The sequence below is a fragment of the Trachinotus anak genome, unplaced genomic scaffold, assembly GCF_046630095.1.
Source record: "Trachinotus anak isolate AG129_WGS33_773 ecotype Australia unplaced genomic scaffold, CSIRO_AGI_Tana_v1 ptg000032l, whole genome shotgun sequence".
Classification (NCBI taxonomy): domain Eukaryota; kingdom Metazoa; phylum Chordata; class Actinopteri; order Carangiformes; family Carangidae; genus Trachinotus; species Trachinotus anak.
Genome location: NW_027273883.1, coordinates 29,694,857 through 29,717,796, shown reverse-complemented (window position 1 = coordinate 29,717,796; position 22,940 = coordinate 29,694,857). Strand labels below are relative to the sequence as shown.

Below are 22,940 nucleotides of genomic sequence, written 5' to 3'. Positions count from 1 at the left end.
TTAGTGTCAGGTGAACCTGTGGACACTCCATCAGTGTATTTTGTTGGGTTAAACTGACTGAGGCTGTTTGATGTTTCTAACATGGTTGTTTTCATTTTAATCTTTAACTATATTAAAGCATCTGTCTAACACTGATGCTTTCATTTGAAATGTTTATCATTTTATTTAGTTGACTGTCTGTTTTGTACCTTGTATTCTCTTTAGTTGTTGATTGATTGACTGATTGATTGATTTGATGGAAGTTGTGTTGAGGGAAGAAATGTGAAACTCTTCTGGTTTGGTACACAATAAAAATAACAAAGATATGTAGAGACAGCTGACAGATCCACTCAGGTGTCATATCTATTCATCCCCACGCTAGTCACCTAACAATTTAAATCCTTCCTTGTTTCACATGCTATAGTCAAACCATGAATATATTTAAAAACAGCAAAACTGTGAAGTATTTGCTTTGAAAAATGTTTTCTGATCTCACACCGAGTGACTCCGGTTGGAAAGGTCCTCCAGTGATGTGGTGAAACCCTGCATGGCTCAGCTGCATTTCTCACTCACACTCTACCTCAATAGTGTTGTATCTGATGTAGAAGTGGCTGGCGGTCCTGCCCAGGTCAGTGGAGGCGAAGTAGCCAGTGCGCTCTTCGAAGCGGATCATTCTGGCCTTATCCAACTTCCTGCCAGACTCCATCACCAGCTCCCTCCTGTACATCTCCAAGGAAGGATCCATCTGAAACAATTTCAGTGTTTCAATTGTGAACACCTGCAGTGCATTCAGAAAATAATCAGACCCCTTCACTTTTGTTACATTGGAGCCTAATGCTGAAATCATTCAACTCATTTTTTTCATTATCGATCTTCATTCAATAACCGTTTTTGAGATGTTTCTACACCTTGACTGGAGTCCACCTGTGGTAAATTCAGTTAACTAGACCTGAATTGGAAAGACACACAACTGTCTATATAAGGTCTCACAGCTGACAATGCAAATCAGAGCAAAAACCAAGTGTATCGACGCACAGATTTGTGGAAGTCTACAAAAACATTTCTGCTGCTTTGAAGGTCCCCAAGAGCGCAGTGGCCTCCACAGTGGCTAAACTGAGCAGTCAGGGCAGAAGGGCCTTGGTAAGAGAGGTGACCAAGAACCTGATGGTCACTCTGGCTGAGCTCCAGAGATCCTGTCTGGAGATGAGAGAAACTTCCAGAAGGACAACCATCTCTGCAGCACTCCACTGATCTGAGCTCAATGGCAGAGTGGTCAGACCGATGCCTCTCAGTGAAAGGCATATGGAAGCTGCTTGGAGTTTGTAAATAAGAACCTGAAGGACTCTGAGACTGTGAGAAACAAGATCCTCCGGTCTGATCAAACCAAGATTGAACTCTCTGGTCTCAATTCATATCTGTCAGATAGACTCCAGTTTGTTCATGTTAATAATGACTCTTCTATCAACACTACAGTCAGTCATGGAGTTCCACAAGGTTCTGTGCTAGGACCAATACTTTTCACTCTATATATGCTTCCTCCAGGAAACATTATTAGGAGGCACCAGATAAATTTCCATTGTTACGCAGATGACACCCAGCTGTACTTATCCATGAAGCCAGGTGAGACTAACCAGGTAGCCAAGCTTCAGGTGTGTCTTAAAGACATAAAAACCTGGATGACCAGTAATCTCTTACTCTTAAATTCAGACAAAACTGAAGTTATTGTAATTGGCCCAAAACACCTCAGAGATACACTATGTGATAATATACTGACTCTGGATGACATCACCTTGGCCTCCAGTGCTACAGTCAGAAACCTTGGTGTCATTTTTGACCAGGACTTGTCCTTTACTTCACATATAAAGCAAGTCTCTAGGACAGCCTTCTTCCACCTGCGCAATATTGCTAAAATCAGACCCATTCTGTGTCTAAAGGATGCTGAAAAACTAGTTCATGCATTTGTTACCTCAAGACTGGACTATTGTAATTCTTTATTGTCAGGATGTCCCAAAAATGCAGTAAAAAGCCTCCAATTGATCCAGAATGCGGCAGCACGAGTACTGACAGGAACTAGGAAACGAGATCACATCTCTCCTGTGTTAGCCTCTCTGCATTGGCTCCCTGTAAACTCCAGGATAGAATTTAAAATCCTCCTCCTCACCTACAAAGCCATTAATGGTCAGGCACCATCGTACCTTGGAGAGCTTATAGTTCCCTATTTTCCCAATAGGACACTTCGCTCTCTAAATGCAGGTCTACTTGTGGTTCCCAGAGTTAGTAAGAGTAGAATGGGGGGCAGAGCCTTCAGCTATCAGGCTCCTCTCCTGTGGAACCAGCTCCCAGTGTGGGTTCGGGAGGCAGACCCCCTCTCTACCTTTAAGATCAGGCTTAAAACTGTCTTGTTTAGTCAAGCTTATAGTTAGGGCTGGCTCGGGTATGTCCTGACCCATCCCTTAGTTATGCTGCTATTGAGCTAGACTGCTGGGGGATTCCCATGATGCACTGGGCGCTCTCTCTCTCTCAACTACTTTATGCCATTAACTTTGTATTTTTTCTCTCCCGTAGTTTGTGCTTCTCCTCTCTCTCCCTCTCTCTGTCCTCATTCTGCAGGTATCTCTGCCTCTGGAGCAGCAGGATCCAGATCCACCACTACTCATCTTTACTATTAACCACTGTTACCTGTCATTATTATTGATAACACCATGACCTACAAAGCTGTTCCTGCTCTCTCTCTCTTTTCTCCTCTCTCCTCCCCCCACCCCCCCCTTTCTATCTTCTCCTAAACCCAACCGGTCGAGGCAGACCCCCCCACCCTTTTTTCTTATAAGATATTTCTTTGGGCATTTTTTGCCTTTATTGACAGGACAGTAGAGAGTGACAGGAAAGGGGCAGAGAGAGGGGGAGCGACACGCAGGAAAGAGTCGGGCCGGTCGGGAGTCGAACCGGCACTCACCTGCTAAGAGCATCTGCTCATGTGGTACGTGCCCTAACCACTCCACTATCGGGCCGCCCCTCTGGTCTGAATACTAAGTGTTATGTCTGAATGAAAAGAGGCACCGCTCATAACCTGACCAACCACCCCAGCAGTGAAGCATGGTGTTGGCAGCATCAGACTGGGCCGAAGGTTCACCTTCCAACAGGACAATGACACGAAACACACAGCCAAGAGAATGCAAGAGTGTCTTAGGGGCAGCTCTCTGAATGAGCCAGAGCCCTGACTTAAACCCAACTGCAACCCAACTAAATGTGAAAAAGTAATGGGGTCTGAATACTGTCTGAATGCTCTGTACACACAAAGGATTTTACTTAAGTTCCATACATTCCTTCAGTCTGTCCTCAAATTTCCAATTGTTTTTTTTTTTTATATTTTGAAGCAACAATCAGATTTTAAAAAAACTGTCTTAGACATAACTTAAAAATGATAGAAGTTAGATTTTCACTATGTTATCATTTCTACAGTTACCATTGTAATTTTTATTTTCATCAACTTACTTCCATCATCATACTCTTTGCCAACTTTGCCGGACAAACAGATAAACAGCAGAATAAGAGAGGTAACTCTTTTGATCACCAACCTGATATGCCTTGTGGTTGATGCCATATGCCAGTGGGTTGGCCCTCATGCGAACATAGAAGTAGGTATAACTCAGCCATTTCACTGCCTCCTCCACATTGGTGACTGTTCCCAAAGCAATCTGAAACAAGAGTCACAACAACAAGCCGTTACAAAGTCACTGGTCTCTGCCACCATCTAGTGGACACTTGAGGAAACAGCAGTCTCAGTTTGTATCATTCCAACAACACTGTCAGACTTCTCCACAGTACACTTTGGACCTCAGTACACTGTCAGCCCGTCTCCCCTTAAACAGACGTAAAAATGAACACAACAGAAACAGACACAAGTTAAGTGTGAAGATTGGGTTGAGACCAAGGAGTTGTCCTTCCCACCCCAGCATCAAAGTACATCAACATGTTTCTTTTCATCAAAATTGAATAAGATTATTATTATTATTTGTGATTTTTCACTAATGGACCAACAAATCTGCTGATGTGTTTTATCCTCCACCAAAGTTTATATGACATTCTTGAACATATCATGTAATCAACAAATAGCAGGAAAACTAAAGCATCTGTTTTTCTACAATCTTTTTCCTAAATGTTCTATTCCTTTTTTTCCTCCATTCATTTCTTTTCTTATCTTAATTTGTTATTTTCATTATTTCACCATTTGCTTGATTCTTGGTGTTTTCTTTCTTTTTTCTGGCTAATGTGGTGGAGATGAGGTGATTCCTGCTTTTTTGTTACCAGAGGAGCTATACTTTTTTTCTCCTACATTTGTTTTGGGAAAAACAAAAATATTAAAGTTCTTATGGATTCATAATCAGCTGAAACACTGTTGTTGAAGAGGAGAGAAAAAATGAGGTTTTGAATACATCTGTCAAACACAAAGATTTCAAAGCAGATTTCTTACTCAACTGCAATACAAAACTAATAACATAAAAATGCAGACAGGTAATGCAAACTGGTGAATTTTGTTGCCCACACAGGTGTAATTCATAACCCTGCCTCTTCAATATTGTTTATTTTTCAGAAAAGAAATTTTGCATCTGGAACTGAAAGAAAACATTCATATCAGTCCTGAACAAACAGGGTGTGCAGAGACTGACCTCAGCGTTCAGGTTGTCGGCCAGGCTGTCCAGGAACTGACTCTCAATGGGGTTCTGCTGGGTGAGCAGGGTCAGGTAATGACTCAGCTTATCATGGGTGGTAATGATGGTGCCCTCACCGTACTTGTCAAACTGGGGACGACCTGCACGCCCGAAAATCTGCATGACATCCAAGATGCCCAGATCCACCAATGCACCGCGCTTGGCATCGTAGATTTGAGTGCCCTGTTCCAGACACAAGAGACAGAAGCATATTCAGAGGACAAGAAACATATGCAAGAAATGTTATTTCTGTGAACATCTCATTATGTACAATGAAAAAGCAGTTGGTTTAAAATGTGCTCAGAATTAACAAATAACAGTTACAAATGGTATTTCTCTGCAGTGCAACAACAAGAGGAGAGTTCCATATTTAATAAAGTGAATAATTTATAGCCAAATTTGACTGTAATGAGATCTAGTCAAAATTTCATGTGTAATTAAAAGAACTGAAAATGCCTATTCAATCTTCAGTTTGGAAATTCGGTGCAGTGGCACTATAAATAGCATTGTAAATGTACTATGGAAGCTCATGCTATGGTAACTGTGCAGTTTGTAAGTTAAAGGCTACTGTACTGTCAGAGATAAGATTGTGGATTTAATGTTTGGTTAGTTAACATGTTGTTTCTTCTGTCGGTTTGATCAGATTTTTTTTTGACTTAAGATTTCACAACCGACATTGTTCTTTGGTAAATAGAAATTTATTAACCATTTAAAACATCAGTGAGCTAAACTGTTGCACTGGGTGACATGTTCCTTCATTAACATGAAAACACACATTGTAGTATATTTTGACTCACGGACACCCACACTCCGTCCTGCTGCCTGAAATATTATTTTCCTCTGTTTGAGCAAAGATTATTGAAAACTACAGTGACCAGCTGTTTTTAGGAAATGAAATTTAAAAATAACACTACATATTTGTGTGCTGTTTTTAAAGATTTACATCCTCAGTACAAACCTAATTAAAAAACCACTTTAAGGCCCTTGCCTTAAATTTATATTTTACTCCAGTGGTGTATATTAACAATAACTCTTACAATTGCTAAATTACCACAGAGAAATTGAAACCTTGGGATCGCAGACGGTCTGAGATTCTGGGGAAGGTGATTGCTTTGCTCAGCTGGTAAACCAGCTGTGTTTACAGAACATACAAGCATGGAAGTCAGAAACCAAAAGGGAAACTGTGATAACTAAAATGCAAGAAAGAAAGTAAAACAAAATCAAAAAGTAAGGACCTTGATAATAACTGCGTGGGCCGGCAGGTTCACTCCCCAGGCCAGGGTGGCAGTGCAGACCAGCACCTTGAGGTGGCCTTTGGAGAACATGCTCTCCATCATGCTGCGGTCAGACCGCAGCATGCCAGCATGGTGGATCCCGAAACCTTCTGGGAACATCTCCTTCATCTGCTTGTTTCTGGAGCGCTGGATCTGAAAGAGGTTGGAGGAGAGGTCGGTTTATATAAAGGAAAGAAGAGTGCTTGAGGGAAGTTCATAATTGTTGTTATTTTTCCCAGTATAACAGCAAAAATAAGAAGAACAACCTGGAATAAAATGCACTGTACAAGAACATGACAAAGTGCAAATGGCTCAGCAGGTACAGCTGAATAAATGTTCTGATGACTGCCTCACAAATGGTATGAGAAGCCTATTAGGATGGATAATATACTCAACTGTCGAGGTGTGCCCTCGCAGTAAATTCAAACAGTGTCTGCAGCTTAGAGACCACATACACAGCCAGGCAGATTGAGATGTCTGCTGCAAACTGACAGCAGAGCTGTGACCTGGCCGGGCTCGAGGGGAGTCCTCATCACAGGGTTTTATCTCTCTCTCTGGGCATCTAAATGGAGGTCAGTACCCGGCAGGCCCCTCCACCACAAAGACAAAGCCCATTACTGCCAGCAGCTGTCTGCCTCACACACACTGACTGGATATTTGGGTGCCACTGAATGCCTGGATTTGTATGCAAACCTTGTGGATACAGGTAAAGGACTGAGGCCTTCAGTACACAACTGTGCAGTAGGTCTAGTGCTGTCTGCCTGAAAACTGCATAAAATTTGAATATGCATTGCTAATTGCTGAAATGTGAAAAACTATCAACTGGTTTCTTTAATGTTAAAAAAACAACCAGTTCATTATTAATCTTTTTAACTAATCATGTCTACTGGACAAGGTACTTGAGACAAAATAGAAACATACTGTACAGTTGCCAGTCTACCATTGCACTTACTAATAGTTAAATAACTGCTCTATTTATATGTGAAAAGTAACAGATAAATAGAGAGATAACAGATGTCATGGAGGACACAGAGATCATCTTAATGTTCAAATGTAGATTTTAAATAATAAAAAATTCAAAGCCTCTGTTAACTGCCTATTTTCTTATAAACTTCCATTTTAACTCATCCAAAAAATCCTCTAAACTTTGCGAAGAACTGGCTTTAGAAAAACATTTTCTTTCCTGGTGCCTCGATGTAGCACTAATAAATTAATATACTATTAGGTTTTCTGGGAGATTGAAAAAAATACAAGTGTGATATGATGATATGATTTTCATGGAGGCTCAACTACAACGGGCTCTAGACTAATGTAACCCCTGCGAGCCACTGATGGAGTGAGCCAGGTAGACGAGACGTTCAACTAATGTCAAGGTTAAGAAATGGTACGGTCCATTTTAGGGGGGTCTGAAATCATATCACAAGATTCTTCCAGGCATGAATATGTAAAACAAACTGTTTATAATATTGTTTATAATATTGTAATATTTACATTACAGGTAAGAAGGATATATAAATGCTTCACCCCCCCCCCCCCCCGACCTGTTGTTCTACCTCTTTTTTTTTGTGTTAGGGTTAGTGTTTTGTGTTTTGATGTGTGTGTGTGTGTGTGTGTGTGTGTGGGGTTCTACTGTGGGTTTTTGGTTCTACTACATCAATCAAGGTGCTGCCTTAAACCCATTTTCCACCAGTCAAAACACCTGCTCCTCCCTCTAACATCCGGCTTTTGTCGGCGATGGGAAAGGTATTGAACCCGCTAATTTCCACCCCTTTGCTGCTGTCACCTGCCCAGCACCGCGATGTTCGACCACAAACACAGGGGGATGAAAGCCTGAGCACAACTCTAAAAACACGCAGCCACCGATCGAAGCGTTTCACAAGGAGGCCCCGACACTTTTCCAGGCGCACCAACCCGGGGAGGAGATGTGACACATCCGTTTTACCAGTTCGCACGGCGGCTGGCAGCTCACTCTCTCTCCACTGCCTGTGTGTGTGTGTGTGTGTGTGCTCTGTAAGCGCATGTGATGACACCGTCCTTGCAGTTGTGTGTGTCCTCAGTCCGAGCAGAAAGACAAACTGACTGGCAGTGGAAAAGGCGTCACTCGGCTTTCATCATTAAAAACTGGATTACACCTGCTAATGTTGGTGGCAAAGGGCTATAACTGACACTACAAACAGCACATTTCATTCAGGCAGAGTTGGTTCCATTCAGAGTGCTTTTGTTGAAGTATGACTATGTAAGATTCATTGCCTCTCTCCCCACTCTGTGAAGGCCCATTTTCCGCCCCACCTTTGAGTGTTCATTTTTAGAGCAGGTACATACACACACGTTTGTTTCTGAAGCCTTTAATATTCCTGATTTCATGACAAAGGTTCTTTGGCGTCTCCTACACAGATCTAGTATAATCCCTCTTCCCTTAACAAGTGATTTGAAAGTGTATTTGTTGTGCTGATACCCTTCCACTTCCACGCTTTGAGCTGTGATTTATTCAGATGACAGTCCCGTAAAAATGATGCAATAGAACAAAAAGCAATCCTGCTATGCTGTCTAAAGCTATATATGTATGGAAATCAGGGCAAACTGTGGCCTGGTGAGAGTCCTCAGGGCCGGGCCCTGCACTGTGCTGCCGAGATCCATGTGAGCAAGGGAAAGTAGGTAATTGAAATGCTACGGCTGAGGCTTTGCTTTGAGGTGTCAGAGTGTGTTACAGCCATGCTTCCAGCTTCTAATCTAAGGTGAGTTAGCACTGATGTCTGCTGTGCCATGGCTGTATCTGAGATGGCAGCGACCTAAGCTCCTGATCAGGTCCCATTAGGCCCGGCCGCTTGCTGCTGCTCCTGCTGCAGAGCTCACTCTGTCCACAGACAGCCAGCTGCCAGCTCCACTTACTGTCTCTCAATGCTGTGACTACAGAAAGGACATCACCTAACACCAGAGCTGGTTGGCAATCCCTCTCCAAGGTGCACTAACTACACCTAGGTGTAACTAACTGGTTTTACATTTTCAACAATTTAATTTGAACACTCATATATCCTGATCCTTTGAGAGACAGCATACAGGAGTGAGACAAAAGCATTGTAGAGATGAGGAAGCATCAGTTTTTCTGTGCAAAGCTTCAAAGATGAGATTTCAAAGTGTAAAATCACACCAAAAATATGGCAAATGATACCTTGGCTCTGTGATGAAGAGTGGGAGATAGGTCTCTGTCTCACAACATCACCACCAACGCTGACTCTCACGAGCACCAAACCTCTTCATTTATCCTGTAAAATTGAGGCAGGGTGGCTAATTGTTGTTCATTCGGTGGCCCTTGATAGTCATGATGCTTGGTGCTCAAAGAGGCCGGCCATTAATGCTAGATAGGTGGGAGAGAGTGGGAGGATGAGTTTCCACTCACACCCACTCTACTTCATTGTTTCCATCACTATTTGCCTCTTTCTCTTCATATCCCGTTCTGTTTTAGCTCCATCTCAGGGGGACAGTTACTAAACCTCCAGCTTTACCCAATGAACTGTTTCCTGTTGTTATGAGAAATAAATGTGGGAGATTTTTGGTAGTTCTTGAATCTTTTGACTTTCTTTGACAACACTGTTGTTAAAAGATAAAAATATAACAGAGCTCCTAAAAAGATAATTAATTGGCTGCTTCATTCATATTGCAGTAGACCTGACCTGCCATTAAAAGTCTAGAAAAATACAAGTCAGTGAATGGTCTTTTGTATTGTTGTGGTACTAAAAAGAGCTGATGTTATATACATTTTAGTTTGCTGTACTGTTCTTTACTGCTCTCAGTTTCCTCTGCTGTTGGCAGTGATAAATAAGGTTCAGTCATTATTTGTATGTCCACTCTATTTCTGTCTCTAAATAGCAACACCTTAAGGTACATATTACATAAGCCCACACACATCCTTCTCTGTACTGGTTTTCTTCCTTTTTACCTGTGCAAATCTTTAGCCTTTAGTCAATATTGCAAAATGCTGTTTAAATGGTTAATGCCTAATGAGGACCCACAAATATGCCTCAACCGCCCAATGTCCACAAGACACTGCTGTGTCCGTCTGGCTCCAGAGACGATCTATCACTGCTGAAGTTGGTGTCTATGAGATATGTAACCAAACTGTCTCACTCTTCTATCTGCTCTTTATGCTGCAGGTGCATCTGAAGCATGAAATTCACTTTTGTATTGTCAACTTGTTTAAAAAACAAAAAAAAAAGAAACTGTCAAAACATCTCTAAACAACATTGAAAGTGTATCAGCTGAACACCAAACTGCTTTTAATGCGTAAAGAAGACATTTAAACTGTCACTGAGACGTGAAGGACTCATGGTAAAAACAGAATATAATGAAGCCACGTCCAGAGAAAAATCTAGGCTTAGAGTCTAAACATCTTTGGAGGCTAGTTAAGTTTAACACACTTGTAATACACTGTATGAAGTAGCAATGGAGGTCATATTTTTGCATGAGTGTATTTGTTGATGTGTTGTTTGTTATTTTGTCTGGAGAAAAAAAAGGGAGTATATGATACCAGTCCTTTGTTCTTGATCATGGTGGGTGGCACAGAGGAACACTTCTCTCTCCAGTCAGCTGTTTTAACGCTGATGAAGAAGCAATTAAAGTGGAAAATCGACTTGCTACGCATTGCCATGATAACATGCAAGGCCGCTCCCTGAAGCTATGACACTGCAGATGAGCTCTAATACGAGAACAGACAGAGTGCGTGGAGAAATACTCACTTTTCCTCATTCTGTCCCACTATTTTACAGAGCTGTGCTTCTATTTAAGGCAACCATTGTTAGTGAAAGGTGCGTTTGTCACTTCACTGTGTCATTCCAGTTTCCATCAGCCTTTGAGTTGTTGACATGTTGTCAGAGATCTGACACATCGAGAGGACTGGCAGTGGACAAGACTCGTAAAAATAGCACCAAATAAAAGCAAAGAGACGTTAATGAGCCTTCGCTGGTGTAGCTGTGGAGTCCCTGGAGGCTTCACAATCATAGGCATCTGTGTGTCTACATCGGTGTGTCTTGTCAAACAAAATGACATGAAAGCTCTACATCTAAAGAGCACAGAGATGGAGCGTTTTCAGAGAAAGACGTCCTCACAAGAAAAGTGAAGGTCTATCAGTATCTCTACCTTTACATATCACTAATTTAATACACCTTTCTGAAGTAACATGCATCTCAACTTTAACAGACAAATCTATAATAAGCATGCAATGAAAGCCCTCCTCCAACATTATAAGTTAGTGCTAAAGCTGTTAATGTCCAGCTCTGAAAAACCCATGATAGGTCTGTAATACCATCTGTGTAATGGACCCATGGGACCACAAGGTGTCTCTTAGGCTCCACAGTAAAGCTGCCTTTCCTCTGGTAAAAGCCACACGGTTTCATCGTGGAGAACGGGATATTAAAAAATATGGGAGACAGGCGGGGAGAGAGTAGCAGAGGTGAAGAGAGAAGAAGGCAGAGGAAGGGAGAGGAAGGTGGAGGGTGGATTGTCAGAGTTGGAGCAAATGAAAGTCAAATGGGCTTTTGAATGCAGTACTCTCTGGAGAAAGCTTTAGGCACAGACCTCCTGCACACAGGTCGAGGCAATACACAGTATGTTTTATATCCCAAGTTATTTTACCAATCTTTTCATTCATAAAAAGATCATCCATATTTTTTGTTCATACACTAGCTACAGCTATAGCTGTTTCAATACCTGTTTAATACTAACAAGAGCTGGATTTCTAAACCAAATAACCACAACTGAGAGTCAATACACACACTGTTTCATCATTCACATGCAAATAGAGGTGTATAGCACCTCTGTACCACCACTGTCTAAAAACTATTTAAACACAGTAGTGTATTTGGATTCCATGCCACAAACACCGTCCTGTTGCCTCATACTCAATGGAGCACCAAATGTGTATTAACCCACTGTGGAAAATAATCCTAAACAAATGCAGAACTATCTCTTGTTAGAAGAACCTGAAAACTATAATGACCAACTGTTTCAGCAAATACCTGGACCTTCCTGAGCTTTAAAAAAAAAAAAGAAACTATGGATCTGTTAGCTATTTTTAGAGGAACTGCACTCAGGAAATCCCAAGTGTGGGGCCATTTCATGAGGGTACAGGACGACCCCAATTAAGGTAACATGCAAACTCTGAAGGCAAACCTGGCTTATCATTTGAAACATGTAAGTAGCCTAATGTTAGCCTCTTAGCATGGATGCTCACTCTAACATTCTCCCTGCTTGATCCTTGCTTCTTCTGGCACATTCCGAATCATTACCACTTTTGCTGGTGTTGTTAACAGGCAGATCTCTTCACACGTGTGCTTGTAAATTTTATCTTTCAAAGGCTCATTGTTACGGTTTTGCATTTCTTTGTAACATAGCTCCATGTTATCAATGTTACTTCTAACATTCTCTCTTGGTCCTGGAACTCAAACCTTTTTCTAATGCCCTACAAAAATATATCTTTAAATAATTAAATCATTATCATAAACCCATAAACCCTCGTAAACTTTAACTAATGACTACTTGTCGCCCGAGAAAATATTTGGTGGGGGCAGCCCTACTAGTTTGCTAAGCCAGAACTCCTTTAGATTGTACCATCATCTAACTGTATCAGTCATCATTCTCCAAACTTCTGATCAATGTGGCAAATGATCAATGCAACTTAGAAACAGGCGTGGAAAAGAAAAGCACACAGATCTCCTGCTGACATCCAGTCAGAGGGCCGTCCCAGCTGACGAAGACAAGGTCATTAACATTTACAAACTTGTGGCCAAAAGAAAGATTTTTCTTTGATTTCACCAGTCTGTCTTCAAGACGGCTCAAAACAGCTAATTCTCAAGATTTTAAGATTCGCTGTATTTTATTAGAGAGATGTTTGCAAAATAAATGTATAACAAGTAATAATAGAGAGGTGTAGTTTCCTATATTCTGAATCATCTTAACTGAGGATGTAGCATTTTCATCAACCATCCACTGCTGTTCTCTTCTGATGGGGGGCACTGAGTGTATCAGGTGCCCTTTATATTTTTTTTGCCCCCGGCAATCAGACAACTTTAGTCCACCACTGGTTCCGTGGTTTACTTCCGTCCCACAGATTTATGAAGCTTATAGCTTTTAGCTATAGCCTGAGCCTGGCTCTGTTTTGTGCAGACTAGAAAATATTGATGACCTTAAACACATTCACCACCAACACTCAGTCGCAGTATTCCCTCCATTTTCTGATGTCAATTGTACATGACAGAGATATTACAACCCAAGAATTGGGGGCACTGCCAAAGCATCATTTTCAACTGTTCTCCTCTCACACCTACACAATGTTTTCTTTATAATACACTATTTAAATGCTAAGTGTATACATATGATCAAAAGGCAGGACTGTGTGTAAAATGCCCCTTTTGATAGTGTTTTCTGAATGTTTTCATTATTTACCCAACAGCTCTTCATCATCATTGGCTTAACAAAAAAAGTCTTTAACAAGAATCGATTTGAGTGGATGCATTAACATTTCTAAGCTTGATTGACAGCCGCTCTAACCCCTGAGATAAAGCCAATTAAATAACATTAGGAGAGACTAAATATAGTAGAATCACTTCTGACTTTTAAAGCTGGATAAATAAATGCTAAATTATATGACTGACCTTAGAGGTTCTTTATTTTACTGCATATGCATATTGGAGATTAAAAAACACCTATAAATATTAATGTGGGGGCAATTTCCAGAGTGCAAATAAGCTGTGCATTACCTCTGTGTGAGCTTAGAGTGGAATCAACCTGATGCCCCTTCCTTTGCCAAAGCAGGGCAGACCAACAAACACTCAAAGATGGACTAATGGAGCAGATAATACTCATTATGCTGGGACACAGGCAGGAGAGCTAGGAGTGAATTTATGTACTGTTAGTGCATACACGACCAGTTTAATTAATGTATGTATTCCATAGGAACAGTTGCACAATGCTTTTGAGGGACTGTTTCAAGACTAACCAGGCCACAGTGCACTTTTTCACAATTTTTTGTCCACCGACATAATCTCTTATCTGTATTTCCAGTTATAGAAAGCATGAAAAGTGATCTGATTTGTATACATGTCCCATTTAAATAGTGGGAAGATTAGAGGCGCATCAATCTTGGCTCAGCCCCAGGGAACAAAGGAAAAGGTTACTAAATTTATCACTCTGCCTTCTGTTGCAGGAGATTCAAATATGGGAGTTGGAATCTGACTGACTGTCCTCTGGGGGAGAATATAGCTCCCTCTCTGTGTACTCTCACAGCACAGAGACCATCAATTACACACACACACACACACACACACACACACACACACACACACACACACACACACACACACACACACACACACACACACACACACACACACACACACACACACTATTACAGTCCTGCTCTCATACCTGAACACACATACAATAATAGTACCAAAACTCTCTTGTATGGAGTTAAAACAGCAATGAGCTGTGAATCAGGAAATCTAGGGTTCCCTTTTCTATTGTCAGATCTGTTCTATTTGGTTTTGTCAGTTCAATTCCCAGAACCCAATACTAATGTTACACTAATACATTTTCATTTCATTTCATTTCGAAACAGCGTTTTAAAATGAAAATGATCTCTGTCTAAATTAGCATTTTAGCTCCGTATCAGAAATAACCTCCGTCCATACTATCAAGCCTGAAAAGGCATATCACTCGACCATTCATGTACACTGGGCATTCACCTGCAGGAAGCTGATTGTCTACTCTGCAGTTGGTTGCTTAGTTGCAGACAATACTACAAACAAGGAAAATCAATGATGGAAAGTAAAACCAGAGATTTCTTTGCTTGGACCATCAACAGTATAAGGTGGTCATGGTGATGGAAAGCATAGATTGGAGGAAGGATATCTTGCAATTTGGGTGTCTGTCATCGTTTCCAAAAGTCTCCATTTTCGGAATAAACACCACCTCAGAGTTTTCAAACTAAAGCGGGGTCAGCAGTTTTTCTAAAAGACTCCATTTTCAGGGGCTCTAAAACTCCTGAGTAGTGTGGACCGCAGGTGTAAATGTTGCAAAGTTGATGTAATTTAACACTAAAACATATTAGTGTAGACGTAGAGTGGTTCTCAGTGTAGGGTTAAGGGCCTTGCTCAAGGGCACTGCAGTGATGTTGATGAGGGTTGGATAAGTACTGCTGTCACTTTTCTAATCCAGGTTTAACCCTGCCAGTCTGGGAGCTGAACCAGCTACCTTCCAGTCACAACCTTACTCCTCTAACCTTTTGGCCTAAACTAAACAAAAAATAAAAACAATTGTAAATGCCCTAAATAACAAGGATTTCCTCTTGATGATTATTTGTGTTGTAATTTTAAGACTTTCATACCTAAAATGCAGCTTTGGGTTATATTGTTTTGCTGTCCTCATCTGTGACTTTTCCTCAAATGTGTTAAAGTTCTGTATTGTATGTGGGACAATAGCGAGTAACTCCACCCACACAATCTTGCAAAGTAGGTGGGGCTGGAAGCATGGTGACTTAGTGACTACTTTTGGGGCTACCTGACAAACTACTGTAGCTGGCAAGATAACCACTGAAACACTAGCCAGGTGAAACACTAGCACTAGAGAGCCACAATAGTGTGCTAACCATAGACTTCTTTACGTAGACGCTTCCCTGGCTGCTTCAGGCCATTGCTACGATACGTCAACGTCGCCACCATATTGGACCGGGCAACACCGCCCTGTAAACTAACAGCAATAACTGCAGGATCTGCGGTTTTTATGGATGAAAAGCACTGTCATGATAACACTGCTCAACCGATTTCAACACTTAACACTTTTCACCGAATTAACACTTGAATTCCCCCTGTGATGGTCCAGACTCAGCAAGACCTGGACCAGGAGAGGCTCCAGTGGCCAAGTCCTGCTTCTGGGAGTCTCTGAGGAGCACAAATCAGGCTCTTGAAGACCAGGAGCAAGAGAGGAAGATGTAGGGAGGAACAGATGAGTAAATCAATCCATCTGGAGAATCAGATTGAGGAGGTTCATGGGAAACCCAAGAGAAAATCTCTGCGGAGATGATTCCTCCAGCTCTTCAGATAAACTGGGGGAAGACCCAACCTTGCTCTGACCCTCCAATGATATCATCCTAAGTCCAGAGACACACTGGATGCACCGCATGTGCAGAACGTCTTGGTTTTCATTTCGGTGCCCATGTTAACGGATTACAGTGGCCATACTGCCTGTGTGAGGCGCATGTTTCTTGCGTCGCAGCTGCGTCATGGAATCGAGAAGTTCAGCGTCCAGCCTATTTTTCATGCATTGACACATGCATCTTGCAGCAAAAATAGACAGAGAAAAGACCTGTTGACAGTCATTTTGACATCATACCAGCAATATTACACAAACCTGACACCTTCCACTATAGTCTCTATGTCAAGGCAGAATCTGAACATCTGATAGACATGAAAAAATTTGCATGGAAACCATTTTAGGAGCTGCATGTGGAGACAGTGGCATTTAGAAGCATTTTCTGTGAAAAATAAATCAAATTAATTTAAAATGAAAGATATCCAACATTCAAGTATCCTGCAAACTTCGTGAACACAGACAGAAATGGCAGTAGCAGCGACAGAGCAGACACACAGCTGGTGTGAACATGTGTTTTTCTGCAGCAGATCAGCAATGGCAGTTCCGATGCACTCGCCACGCATCCAGTGCAACCAATGACCCTACTCCTCCTATCTCTCTCCTTACCCTCCCACTCTTGTACCCCTGCCATCAACTTCTCTCCTAGCCCCCGCCCCCTCTTCTCAGAGAGACACAGTGGCTCACAGGAGGAAGCCATTCTGCATTCTTCTCTCTGTCAGTTTGCATGTTCTCCCCATGTCTACATAGGTTTTCTCCAGGTACTCCAGTTTCCTCCCACATTCCAAACATTTGATGATATTGTCAATTAAAAACGCATCCCTCAGTTATGCTGCTATAGAGCTAGACTGCTGGGGGATTCCCATGATTCACTGGGCGCTCTCTCTCTATTTCTGTCTCTCTCCCCCTCTCTCTCTCGATGACTTCATGCCATTAACTTTGTATTTTTTTCTCTCCCATAGTTTGTGCTTCTCCTCTCTCTCCCTCTCTCTGTCCTCATTCTGCAGGTCTCTCTGCCTCTGGAGCAGCAGGATCCAGATCCACCACTACTCATCTTTACTATTAACCACTGTTATCTGTCATTATTATTGATAACACCATTACCGACACAGCTGTTCCTGGTCTCGCTCTCTCTCTCTCTTCTCTCCTCTCTCCTCCCCCCACCCCCTCTTTTTATCTTCTCCTAAACCCAACCGGTCGAGGCAGACCCCCCCACCCTGAGCCCGGTTCTGTTGGAGGTTTCTTCCTGTTAAAGGGAGTTTTTCCTCCCCCCTGTCGCCAAGCGCTTGCTCTCTTTGGGAACTGTTGGGTTTTTCTCTGTAACAAAGTAAGGTCTTGACTTTACTCTGTAAAGTGCCTTGAGATAATGTATATTATAATTTGGCGCTATACAAATAAAATTGAATTAAAAATGATTCGAAAAAGTTGAATGTTACAAGTTTTCATTTGGATCTGTACATGACTCAAGTGACTCTGGAGTCTGTAGCTTCACTGCATCTAACACCTTCCCCATCGAGGGACAAATGTCCCTCGATGGGGAAGCCACTGTTGCTTGGAATAAGTAGAGAATAACATGTATTGGCCTGTTTGAGTCCTGTCAGTATGAAATATCTGTTCACAGGTAGACACCAACTAGAGATGCAGCAGATGCTGCAGAGTTTGATTTTTAATGAATTTGCAAAAAAATTGAAATACATGTTTTCACTTTGTTATTATGGACTACTGTGAGCAGGTTTTATCCAACTAAAATAAAATGTACAGCATCATAACAAATGTAAACAGTAAAGGGGACGGATCCACTGTATATAGTTTATTTTCTATGGAAAAATAAAGACAGTGCTCTGACAGTGAATAAACATCATGTTAATGTCTTGTAGAAATGTGTCATAGTCACATGAAGTGGGTAGAAACCAAACAGGAAACAATAATGTAAACAAATCAAAGAGTCTCAGAAGTTTAGATATAAAAGGCTGTTCTACTGTGATGTGTGGGTTCAACAGGCCCAACACAGACCATCTCATGTGACATGAAGGACAGTGGACACAGGACCACTGGAAAATCCACCCTGTTTTCATGTCAGGGTTTTCATGACAGTGATTTGTTACAACTGTCTTTATAAAAGAGTGAAGAATGATATCTCCATGGTAACACCTGAACATGTCACTGTGTGTGTACGTGGATGATGGTGGATGGATAATGGATGATGGAGAGATGGATGGATGGATGAATGGGTGATGGAGAGATGGATGGAAGAATGATGGAGAGATGGATAGATGGTGGATGGATGAATGGTAGATGATGGGGAGATGGATAGATGATGGATGGATGAATGGGTGATGGATGGATGGATGATGGATGATGGATGATGGAGAGATGGATGGATGATGATAGATGAATGGGGATGGGACAATGGATGATGGAGAAATGGATGGATGATGGATGGATGAATGGGTGATGGATGGATGGATGATGGAAAAACCACTGACATATATTTAGATGCTGCATTGGCCACTACAGCCCATTGCAGTCATTGCAAGACTGCCCTGTAAAGTTCATATAGTGTCAGGTCATATAAACCTAAAATTGATACACACTCCTTATAGAAAACAGTGATTACAGCCTAAACTATTGCAATCATGAGTAAGTAGAGAACAGACTTACTTTTACTCCACATAGATCATAAACTAGATCGACTCATTAAAATCAGTTGAGAAATGTAAAGGTTACAGTGCTTTTTATCCAAAAAAAATGGAGCAGGGCAGTCTTGCCCAGTCCAATATGGTGGCAACACTGATGTAAGATGTAAGCAGCCAATACGGCATCTACGTATATATGTCTATGGTGCCACCTGCTACAAGTGAGCTAGCTAGGTCTCTAACCAGACAATAAGATTATTTATTTAAGAGCTTTGGTTAAGTGTCTCTCTGGCTATGAGTCATGCCTTTTGTGGAGCAGTTTATACAGAAGACTATAAAAGTGGATGGTGAAATACAACTAATAGGCCATGACAGCCTATGACAGGTTAGCAGTGTCAAGATGGTTGTAGCTGTAGCAGCACAAATTCGTGTGTCAAAGTTCACTAAAGCCATGGATCTGTTGAGTGTACTGCACAGATTGAATTGATGGTTAGATTATATTGAAATAAATGATTACACTCCAAAATTTTTAAACGGTGACATTGCTGGTGTTGTGTCCCAACCTATTCAACATGTTTTTGCAGTTAATGCCCCCATTTGCCATTTTCCTTGTGCAAGCTTGTTTTTGCAGATTTTTGTCTTGAAACACAAAAGAATCAGTACCAGGACTTGAACTGTCAATCTTGGAAAATCAAAATAACTATTCACGTACCCTGACATACTGGCTAACTGCATTGTTTTTTATTATATACATACAGTACATATCTCCAACTATAAGGACTATCTATTGAAATATTTGACAAATGAAGACATCTATCAATATCACTATCTAATTACCCAAATGATTATAGGAGAACAATCTTGCCAAACATTATTAAGAGGCCGAAATAATAGATTGATAACGTCTGTTTTTAAGGAGACTAACAACAGATTGTTGAAAGCTTTCCTACCTGTTTCTCACACTGGCCGTAGTCTGGACCCTGGTCTGGTTGAAAGAAGGATATTTCTCCAAGGTTCTTTGCCATCTCGATTAGCCCCATGGCTGTCCTCACTGTAGCATTACGAGCATGGACAAACACCATCACCTGACCCACACAAAGATACAAGGTCAAGAGGGTGACAACATCAACACAACAGAATTTAAATTTGAAGTCAACTGGTTCAACAGTTACATGTAAGACAGTTGTATAACATACAATAAAATGAATAAAACAAGTAAAAAGAGTAGAACAGTATAAATAAAAACATGTGTCAAACATTAAGCCAAAGGAACTGACAATAGGTGAAGAGAGGGAATAAAACATGTAAGAACAATAATTATGGATAAAACAATATCAATATCAATATCAATATCAATAAAACGCATATCACACTAATGGGGCTCTAATGACAAAAGCCTTGTCACTCTTAGTCACAAACCTTGAACCAGGGCTCCTTCCATAGATCTCAGTTCTCAGGTGGGGACATACCATGTCAGTAAATCTGAGATATAACTGGGAGGGAGCCCTTGAAAGTCAGTAATAAAATTTTAAAATCAATCTGAAATCTAACAGGGAGCCAATGTAGGGAGGCAAGTACCAGAGTAACGTGATTGTACCGGTTTGTTCCAAGACAAGCAGCAGTAATTTGTACTGTGGTAGGTGGGTGTTGCATTCTTCCAGTTATCCACAGACATACAGATGGGTTAAAAGTGAAATCCAACATAAAGTGTGGTTTTACCACAAGCTTTTAGAAGTGTATGAGGAACTGAACTGTAGGGATGGAACACCATTCTCCAAAAATATATGACCTTAGCTGGTGTTTAGATGATGGTGGTGGAGTGCTTCTGATTACTGTACTGTTCACACTACACAGCTTGTCTTGTAATCTGGAGTCCTGAAATCATGACTAATTTCATTTTGTGACTGGTACGTGACTGATGAGCAACAGGAGGAATCCCCAGCCAGTCTGTTTGCTCTCCAAACTACATCTTGCCATGAAAACATACAGGAGACGTGAGATGGGAAATGATGTGATACCGTGCAGAAAGTTTTTTCATCTACTATGGATATCCACAAGAAATGAGTGATCCAAGTTGTTTGTGCATCAATTTGCGGGGGGAAAAAAATGACCATCAATCGATCGATCAAGATTTTTAGATAGATAGATAGATACCAAGTACAAAATGAGGGCTAAAAACCCATAGTGTAAAATTTGTATGACCATCACTCCAAAATCTTCCATAAGCGTTGAGAGGATGAGATCAGGTGACTGTTACGGCCACAGCATATGATTCACATCATTTTCATACTCATCAAACCATTTGGTGACCCTCATGTCCTCTATGGAATCATCTGTGGTTTGCCTGTATGTATGTCTATTTTTGTTCACCACATCTCTACCTGTCCCTGAGTGAGCTATTTGACTTATGTGAGACATGTTCATAACTTTTTAGGTAAACAGGTAACAATCAGGTAGTGAAATTAACCCTAAAACCCTGAAGGTTTTGCTTGTTGATCATTCATCCTGTTCATGCTGGTCATTAAAAGATGTCTTACAACCATGATTCCAATCGAAGTGATGAAGGACGAAATCCAGTCATTGTTCTGTGCAAAAATAAATTCAAAAAAATTTCTGAAGCTGATATGGGGTTTCAGCAGTCAGTAAGTGAACCTACTGTACAAACTTTGGGCTTTCTGATTCTATATTTAGGGTTACTAGAAAATATTGAAAATATAGACTGTTAAGGCTGTAACAACAGTTTAAATGCTGTGTTCAAGAGAAACAACGTCACATGAGTGTTGAAATTATTATGAAATTGAAATTATTAAACCAAACAATATTGCATGACTGCACACACATGAAGCAGCCAGCTGTGTGTATGCTCCACAGAGACCACTGCAGCAAATGTTATTTATTGAAGGTGTTTTATCAGCACTACTGAGCTGTGTAGAATCATTGTCGGCAGTAACCGCCGGCTTCTCAGCTTATTAAACTTCTTTCTGGCAGCATGCCTCCCACGAGGAGGGTGGTGGGAAAGGAAATTTCATCCATCAGATCCTCCCAGATGAAATTAATATATGTCACAGCCACTTCTTGACAATTTAATATTGAGTGAAGAAGAGGCCTTCCCAGCTCAGCTGTGGCCTCAACCTACAAGTTGAAGTGTACTATTGTATCATTTCAACCACAGTGATAAAAAAAAGTGGTGGTGCAGTAGTACAAGTTGCCTTACAGGTTCTCAAGGGCTACAGAAAACCTTATATTAAGCATGTTTCTGTGGGAGAGGATGTGCAAGAGAGAAGGGGAAAAAGCAGGAAAAAGGGTGTGTGAGTGTACTTGCAATAAAATGATGCAGACCGGATAACAACCATGATCAATAGGGAGCTCAACCCTTGAAGTAGATGGGAGCTAAATGGTAAATTCTGAATTCACAACTCTCATGTTCCCAATAGGCCTTTCTCAGGCTGTAGAGTGGAGGCAGAATGAGTGGATGGTGGTGATGGGTGGATGGGGTAAGGAAGTGGAAGGTAACACAAGGGTAGATAAGGACTTCAGAGACTTTAGATAGCAGGTGTTCATTCCAAAAGTTCACAAAAATATTTACTACAGGAGTTTCTTTTCATAAAAAAGTTCAGGGAAACATTTTCAAGGGAAATAGGAGTTGTATTAAAGACTGAACTGTGTACATCACCATGTGCCTCTTTATGTTGTCTTGGATTTTTTGTCACATCCAGGAAGTATTCATAAGGAAATTGTAACTCCATTCTTAATACGGCAATGTAACAATAAACTCATTTTGAGGGAAAGGGAAAATGTTCAGGGGATATAATTGTAGCTGAGGTAATCTGTCCTGATTAATTGATTGAGTTTGTATGCCACAGGCACCAATTATCTCAAAAAACATTCAAGTCCAATATCAGGGTAACAACGGGGACACAAGCCTCCAGGAAAATAGAACAGAGCTGCAATGACCAGAATTTAAGGCAACAAAATGCCATCCATTTTACACTTCTTTATTCATTCTGACATTGTGGTCATGTCAACTGTGTTCTAATGACAGAAATAGTCAGACTCTGAATAGTTGACACTCTTTCAAAAGCAAAAAACATAAGCAATTATGGATAACTAGCTTATTCACTGCAGTAGTGACCAACCAAGTAGTAATCAACAGATGCCAGCTAGAAATGAGAATCCTGCTTCCATCTACTTCTGTGTAAAAT

The 22,940-nt window shown here is 41.1% G+C and overlaps 1 protein-coding gene across 2 annotated transcripts in view; it reads right to left on the bottom strand.

Moving 5' to 3' along the window:
* Positions 1 to 22,940, bottom strand: part of ascc3 (activating signal cointegrator 1 complex subunit 3) — a 171,066-nt gene that overhangs the window by 54,425 nt on the left and 93,701 nt on the right. For both annotated transcript variants that reach the window (XM_071469778.1, XM_071469779.1), the window contains exons 14-18: positions 19,689 to 19,823; positions 5,924 to 6,115; positions 4,647 to 4,871; positions 3,555 to 3,674; positions 560 to 724 (exon numbers count right to left, since the gene is read on the bottom strand). In XM_071469778.1, coding sequence (XP_071325879.1) covers positions 560 to 724; positions 3,555 to 3,674; positions 4,647 to 4,871; positions 5,924 to 6,115; positions 19,689 to 19,823 — 837 coding nt within the window. The remainder of the gene's footprint in view (positions 1 to 559; positions 725 to 3,554; positions 3,675 to 4,646; positions 4,872 to 5,923; positions 6,116 to 19,688; positions 19,824 to 22,940) is intronic.